The sequence below is a fragment of the Ambystoma mexicanum genome, chromosome 13, assembly GCF_040938575.1.
Source record: "Ambystoma mexicanum isolate Mex_15411 chromosome 13, UKY_AmexF1_1, whole genome shotgun sequence".
Classification (NCBI taxonomy): Eukaryota; Metazoa; Chordata; class Amphibia; order Caudata; family Ambystomatidae; genus Ambystoma; species Ambystoma mexicanum.
The window spans coordinates 423,416,560-423,424,966 of NC_090938.1; the positions used below are offsets into that span (position 1 = coordinate 423,416,560).

At 45.3% G+C, this 8,407-nt stretch overlaps 1 protein-coding gene across 1 annotated transcript; it reads left to right on the forward strand.

The window, feature by feature from the left end:
* Positions 1-5,730: 5,730 nt before the first annotated feature.
* LOC138520412 (olfactory receptor 6M1-like) lies at positions 5,731-6,744 on the forward strand. The gene has a single exon (XM_069632813.1). The coding sequence runs from the start codon at positions 5,731-5,733 to the stop codon at positions 6,742-6,744; it is 1,014 nt and encodes a 337-aa protein (XP_069488914.1).
* The last annotated feature ends 1,663 nt before the right edge of the window (positions 6,745-8,407 follow it).

An 8,407-nucleotide genomic window follows, 5' to 3' on the forward strand; every position in this document is an offset into this window, starting at 1 on the left:
CTCCTCCCCAGGGGCCCCCCATGTCACCCTTCCTACCTCCCTACTCTCCCCAAGCTTCCCTGCCCACTCCCAACCCTGCCCTAGCTCTATTCACCTCCTCTCCAAAACACACTTCCTAGATCATTATTCCTCTAAACCTGCCGCCTTCTGAAATTCCCACCATCCACTCAGACATCCCAGCTCCCCTCTCCACCATTCCCAACACGCTATCACTCCTGATGTCGACCATACAGCAGAATTCTTTTGCACTATCCTGCATACCCATAAACGCCAGATTAGTCGCCAAAAATAAACACATCTTTGACCTAATAGCCACTGAAAATCTAGACTTCATATTCCTCCCTGAAACCTGCCCTACCCATGGCTTCAAACCCATTGCACACAAGGCATTCCCTCCCAGCTACTCCCTGCTCGTACAGAACAGTCCTAGCAGAGCGGGTGGTCCAGCCATCCTCCATAAACAACACTTTCCAGTAATATCCATGAGGAATCTACCTTGCGACACTAAGTACAAATCTATTCTCGCTAAGTTCCACCTCAGCTCTTCCGTCACCCATAGCTTCTTTCTCCTGTAAAGGCCACCCGGCTATGAACGGAATTATGCCAACTCTCTCTGCTACTCCCTCTCAACCATGCTGATCCAGCACCCCACGCTCACTTTGTTAGCAGACTTCAACATCTGGTTTGGTGTTGCTTTCAACCCCATGACCTGCTCTCCACTAATCATCTGGAAGCTCTCGGCCTAACAAAACTGATTTCCCATACTACCCACATTGCAGGAAACACCCTAGATGCACGATTCTGCACATCAGATCAAGTCTCCCCAATGTTACCTCGCACTCTCATCTGGACTGATCACCATGCTATACCTTTCTCACTTCATCACCTCTCCCCGCCCCACGACTTCCAGAAAACATCCCCTCAACCACACCAGCACCCTCCTTCTCTGGAATAAAATCATCATCAAACTAGACCTGGGCAATTTCCTACTTCATACACTATGGGATCTTTCTCGCAAGGAAGGACCGCCCTCCATCGACCTCTTCAACCAATGACTCTCTGAAGCTTTGACCCCCTCACACCAAACCGTTGACCCTCACGATAATCCACCCCACACCAAAAGTGGTTCACCCCTTCGTTAAAGCTCTCAAACCCCTCAAGCATCACCTAGAGCAATCCCCTACCCCACAAAACAAAACTACCCTCGCAAGACTGAGCAGGGAATATATGTAAAAGAAAAACACTTTGGAAACAGAATCTCCAACTCCATAAATCCATGCAGAAAACTCTACAAAATCCTAAGGGAATTAAATTCCCCTAGTTGCCTAATCCCCTCCTCCTAACTCACAGGATCTCTTTGATGAACTTTACAACCACTTTCATAATGTTGTACTTAAAAGACATTGTACCATCACCTCAAAATTATCTTGGATCCCGCCATCTACATCCGGCCCTCTCTCAAACCCGAACTTTTCCTTGACCTCCCGACCAAGTTTCTCCTCATTCATACCTCTTTCCCAGGCCAATTTCTGCAACCTGCTAGCACTTAGCCGACACTCGGTCTCACCTAGGGAACCCTTGCCCAACACCCCTTATAAAAAAGATCCTTACCTCTACCTGTTCAGGCCGTGTAGCCTACTCCATCAGAAATAAATCCCTCACTTCTAGCACCTACCCAGAAGCCTTCAAAACCTCCCATGTCAAACGCTACTCCAAAGACCCAGCCTCGACCCACTCTCCCCATTAAGCTACCGCCCAATCTTCAACACTGCTCCATTGCTAAACTAATTAAACGTGGGGCATATAAGCAACTTGACCTCTTCACAGAAGAAAACAGACTCCGCGACCCAATGCAATCAGGGTTCTGAACCCTCTGTGGAACAGGCTCCTCGCTGGTCTCTATCTGGGATGACTTAAAAATAACTGCTGATTCAGAAGAGCGTGCTGCACACATCCTCCAGGATCTTTCCACAGCCTTTGATACCATCAACCGCACAGTACTCGGAAACAGGCTCCTCACCCTAGGCATCAAAGACTCTGCCCTTAATTGGATCTCCCCTTTTATTTCCAAATGCTTGCAAATCATTCTCCTCCCTCTTTCATCTTCCGCCCCTCGCCCGTCACAAAAGGGGTGCCACAAGGAGCCTCCCTTTCCCCCTCCTCTTCAACCTCTCTACCTCAGCCCACTGCCAGTTCTCACCCGCTCACGCATCCTTACCTTCTACAACTACACAGACAACACCTAGATCATTTTCAAAATCCCCAAGACTCCAGCCTCCCCACTTCCTGACCTCGCCTCTTGCCTCTTGGATATCAAACTCTGGATGACGACCAACCGCCTAATCCTCAACCCAGGTAAATCAGAAATCTTAATATGCAGCAAAACTGCTCTGATTCCCCAACTTTTACCATGGTCAATTCCCCGGGGAGCCCCACCTGCCACCTCCACCTCTGTTAAAAATCTTGGATGCACCATGGACGCAGACCTATCTCTCTCCAAACACATCAACTCTGTATACAGAACCAGCCACTTCCAATTGCACATTCTAAAACAAAGCGTTCCCTACCTCTACTGTCCCCAAAGAGTTTCCGCAATATTAGCCATCATCATCTCCTGCCCAGACTTTGCCAACTCCCTCTACCTTGGCGTCCCTACACGCCAGCTCAGGAAACTTAAGCAAATCTAAAACACAGCAGCCAGATTGCTCCTTGCCCTGTCACCCAGAAAACACATCACTCCCCATACTCAGAATGTTGCACTTGCTCCCTTTTAGACATGTGCATAACACACTGAGCTCTCCATAATACAGGACCTGAGTACTTTCAGAACAAAATCATCCACTTCTAATCCTTACGGAACTCTGATCAGGCTCAGCTCTCCTCCTTGCTATTCCCCCTTACCTCTATACCACAGTTAGTGGCTGGCATTCTCTATCCTAGCTCCCACCATCTGGAACACTGTTCCTCTGCACATCCGTCCCACCCAAAATGACCTTTCCTTCAAAAACGTATTCTTAACCTGTCTATGTGCCGCATTACCTTGAAACCCCTGCCTAAAAAAAATAATTCCCAATCCGAACTTAGAAACACTCAGCACCAGGCAGTGCTGGCTGCATTTGTGGGGACCCCGACCTCTCAGCACTGGGCAATGCCAGCCGCTCTGGCGGTGGCCCGGACCACACACACTATCATACACCAATCTTGACCTTGGTTCTTACAAGCACAACTAGCTGAATCACAGCCTTTCATATATGAATTGTCACCGGATTGATGAATCACTGCACCTGGAATGTATGGGAAAACAGGCAAATTGCACTCACAGTGGTTGTGATGTAATCACAACCATCGCAATCAGAGAGATTAGGATGCACTGGAGAGAATTGTCATGGGAGGACATGTGCCAAGCAGGCAGGTGATGATCCCCCATGCAATACTCCCGGAGGGCAATCAGGAAGCACACCCGGAATCGCTTTGGCAGGAAGGTGGGGGCGTGAGCAGGTATTGCCATGTATGAACTATAGGATGGCCTTCCCATGGCCAAGGTAAAAGGTTCAGTAATTGCTCGATATCTGGGTAAACCACCAAGTTATTTGCCTAGGAGAACCTGGAAGTACGACCTGTGCTCCTCTTGTTGCAAATAGTTGGAGCAAAGATTATTGCTAATTTATTTTATCACGGCCACAAGAATTGATAGAAGAAGCCAATTACTTGAGCAGGTGCACAAACAACAAATCAGCATCTAATTCTGCTAGGTACATTAAACACACCACTCTGTTGGACACTGGCTACACGCACACATCAGAATACACCAAGGACTACGAGAATACCCCATAGCGAGTCTCTAGCACTAAAGCCATCTTTTGATTCCACACAGCACCAATCCACATGCCTGACCACATGGGTGGATCTCGACCAGAGCCTGGCCAGCCCTGCTAAGCCTTATTTAGCCAAATGCACACACGTATCCTAATCTTACTCCATGACCTCCAACACTCTGGACTTGGGTAATAATAATGGTAAAAGGCGCTATACAAATGACATGTAAAATACAACATAATAGAATACAGTGCTCTATTTTAGGTGACCATTTCAGCTGAATCACAACAATGTTTTGACGGAGTTTGTACCAGACAAAAAGCTTTATTTTTTTACTTTTCCTCAACCTAGTTTACACAAGACTACGTGGAGGTTTCTGAAAGTTCTTGCTTCAAAGCAAGATGAGTCAGAGCCTTGGGGTGATGGTGATATCAAGAGACCTAACACAGAAGTGCATAGTTGGTGACAAATGCTGACATTTTATAAGTACAAATTCTCAAAAGGGATGATGGAAAATGTAAACACCTTAATTACTCCCATAACTGTCGAAATTGATTGGAGATAATCAGTAATATATATATATAGATATACATGAAACTGTTAACACATTTACAAAACAAAGGGGGTTCTGGGAGTCTCTCTACCAGCACAAACATAGCCCATTGACCTGTTCTTGGTGGATGGCCCCTGGGATAGTCTCAACCAGGTTTTTAACTCGCTGTCCCTTTCACGGAGAAGAAATAACCCTGCATATCAGTCTTTGTGCTGCCCAGGGGGCAGTCCAGCACCGAAATGCTAGGCAATTCTCCTCATAACAAGAGTACCAATAGCAACCCCATACACGTGTTTCAGCCTTGTTGGGCGCCTTCAGTGAGTTGGAGCTGTGCCTATCTGAGATCAGTGAGTAAGGGGTCCACCTCTGAATACCCCTGGTAACTTAGGTTGAGACCCAAAGTTACTTAATATGCACAACAAAGGGGGTTCTGGGAGTCTCTCTACAAGCACAAACACAGCTATTGACCTGTTCTTGGGTGGATGGTCCCTGGGAGAGTCTCACCCAAGTATTTAGCTCACTGTCCCTTTCACAGCGAAGAAATACCCCTGCATATCAGTCTTTGTGTTGCCCAGGGGCAGTCCAGCACCGAAATGCTAGGTGATTCTCCTCTGAACAAGAGTACCAACAACAACCCCATACACATGTTTCAGCCTTGTTGAGCATCATCAGTGAGGTGGAGCTGTGCCTCTCTGAGAACAGTGAGCAAGGGGTCCACGCCTGGATTCCCCTGGTAACTTAGGGTGAGATCCAAAGTTACTTGATATGCAAAATAAAGGGGGTTCTGGGAGTCTCTCTAGCAGCACAAACACAGCCCATTGACCTGTTCTTGTGTGGATGGCCCCTGGGAGAGCCTCAACCAAGTCTTTAGCTCACTGTCCCTTTCAGAGAATAGAAATATCCCTGCAAATCAGTCTCTGTCCTGCCCAGGGGCAGTCCAGCACCGAAATGCTAGGCAATTCTCCTGTGAACAAGAGTACCAACAGCAACCCCAAACAGGTGTTTCAGCCTTGTTGCCCACCAAAACACGGTCTGATGTTAGGTCAACGTTTGCAATATATTTCTGAAAGACTTTGGTAATAGGAAATGTGCTATATTTTGTTTGCTTTGATGAAAAACGCGCACCTTTGATTAATCGCTAATATGAATATTCCTATTTAAGTCCCAAATGGGTTAATTCCGCCTACAAAAGAACTAACTGTTCAAGAGTGCAATGCAAAATATGCTGTTTAATAGAGTCATGTAACATTTTTATAATGGACAATTTTTCACTCAGAGATTTTGGCGTTTTGATTTCCAACAACACCTTATTAATCCCGTTGCCTTTTTTTCTGCAGCTAAAGCACCTCATCGCCATTAGAATGACGAATGGCACCATGGTGACGGAATTCATTCTTGTGGGATTTTCTGTGACCTCTGAATGGGGACTTGTGCTTTCGCTGCTATTCCTCGTCATCTACCTCATAACCGTGACCGGAAATGTCATAATCATCGCTCTAGTGTGCACAGATTACCGCCTGCACACGCCTATGTACTTCTTCCTGTCTAATCTCTCGCTTTTGGAGGTCCTGCTGACATCTGTCATTGTGCCCCGCATGCTGGCGAATCTGATGGCGGGGAGGAAATCCGTGTCCTTCGCAGGATGTGTTTCCCAGTCTTACTTCTACTTTTCTCTTGGAGTTGGAGAAGTCTTCCTTCTCGGGGTGATGTCCTTGGACCGCTATGTAGCCATTTGTAACCCGTTGCGCTATAGCACCATCATGAACGGCAAGCGATGCCTGCAGTTGGCTGTGGGTTCCTGGGCAGTATCCTTTGTGACTTTTATAGGACCGGCCCTCTTGGTCTCCAGCTTGCCCTACTGTGGCCCTAATGTGCTAAACCATTTCTTCTGCGATAATGTGACGCTCTTTAAGCTATCCTGCACCGACACCAGGAACCTCGAACTGATGGACTTCATCATTGCCTCGACCGTCGTTTTCAGTTCCTTGCTCTTGACCATTATTTCCTACATCTACATCATAACGACCATCCTGTGCATTCCCTCCACACAGGGACGGCAGAAGGCTTTCTCCACCTGTGCCTCCCATATCACTGTGGTGTCCATCTTCTATGGCAGCACTTTGTTCATGTATGTGAGGCCCACACAGTCTTCCCTGGACCTGAAGAAGGTGGTCGCTCTCATGACGGCCATTGTGACCCCTTTACTGAATCCCTTCATCTACTGCCTCAGGAACGCAAAGGTCAAAGAGGCCTTGAGGGACACATTGCAGAGAAGTCATGGTTGTTCAGAGAAGTTGAAGTGTCTTAATTGGTTTTTAAAGGCCAGAATAGAAAAGCAGAAAGAAGTTAAAAAGAATGATAAAAATGCATCCTGATGGAGCTGCAGTGTCAGCGGACCATATTGCCTATTCTCATCTTGGACCTGCCAGACTGAAATACAGTCTACACTAGTACAAATGAGCACTGTATGGCAGCACAGACAGTATAGTGTCTCTGTATAACTCCATTGAGTTTAAGTTCCTTAATCCTGACATCATTTGAATAACAAGGCCAATGCAAAAACCTAAATTAAGCCTATTGAAATCCAGCATTTATATATTCTTCAAATTAGGTCCATCAAGACTAGATACATAAAAATGTGCTTTATGTTCAGTGGTGGGTGGAAATGGTGGACATTAATGGTAGGGGGTTATTTCTACTTCTTATTAATTTTGAACTCTTTAAAGGTAGGGGGTTATTTCAACTTCTTATTCATTTTAAAATCAGTTGTTTTTGATATGGGAGAGGCTTTGTCAAGTATCTCTTGTATACAAAACACTTATGTACGAGCTTGATAGAAATAAAATATCAATATCAATATCAATTATACTATTAATCGTTGGAGGTGAGGCTAATACGGTGATAGCACTTCCAAAATACAGTATTGCGCCTGAATGATATAAAAATGGCGTAATTCCTAAAAGAGAGATAGGAATCAGGCTGGTATGTTGATTGTAATTAAATACAAGATTCTTTTCAGTGGGGAATGTGTTGTCTCCGAACAGCCAGTGAACATGGGGGGGGGGTGGTATTGAGAAAAATAAGCCTATTAAAGAAGGTTGAGCAGAGCTGCTATGATGCTAGAATGTCTGAGAAATAAAGTGTCTTTACAAGTCTTAATGGTACACCAAGAACCTAAAGTTTTCGAAAACAATACTTTAACATTCAATGGAGCTACACAGCCACCATATGCTGAAGGGAATGCATGATACCTTTTATAGACGCACCCAATGAGCAGTCACTACAAATAATGGTGGAATTAGGTAAACCTGTGGAGGAAACCACAACAAATGGTCTCAGTAGGCATAGAGGGATCTAAAACACTAAAATAATATGCTAAGCTTCAGCCATGAAACACTATACCCTTGTAGCAAAGAGGGCCACAATCCCATAGAAGAGAGAAGAGACAACAGCTTTAAAATAGCAGTGCTGCATGACAAGTGTAGATTGAGAGTCAGAGACTCATCATACAGTTCCAGTGAAAGAAGAGGCCTCACACAGATAATGGAAATGCAGGTGACGGCATGTAAGGAACCTACTAGGGGCAACAGAGATGACTATGGATGCCACAGATCCGTAAACAGATTTGGTAGAAGACATTTTTTAGGGAGAGGGCAAGAGAAAACACGAGTAGGGATAACAAAAAGGGACATGCAGTGGGAAACATTGGTGGTGAACCTCTCTAAACACTAATTCACAAAGGCAGAAAACAAAGCCCTACGTCTTGGGTATGTGATTAGGAATACATTTGGGCAGTCATGTTTCTAGTAGAGTTCCAACATTGTATGCACAAGATACATTTAAAACCGTTTTTTATGAAAAAATTGAAGCGTGAATGATAACGAGACAGGGTTAAAGAATCCTTCTACTTTTGTGCCTCCTATGGTATCAACACAATCCAGAGTCCTTAACATGTGAAAATTGTGAATGGGCGTCACCTAAATGAATCACATTGCCACCAACTGACATTCCAAGGGTGTTTATTTAAGATTGTTACAG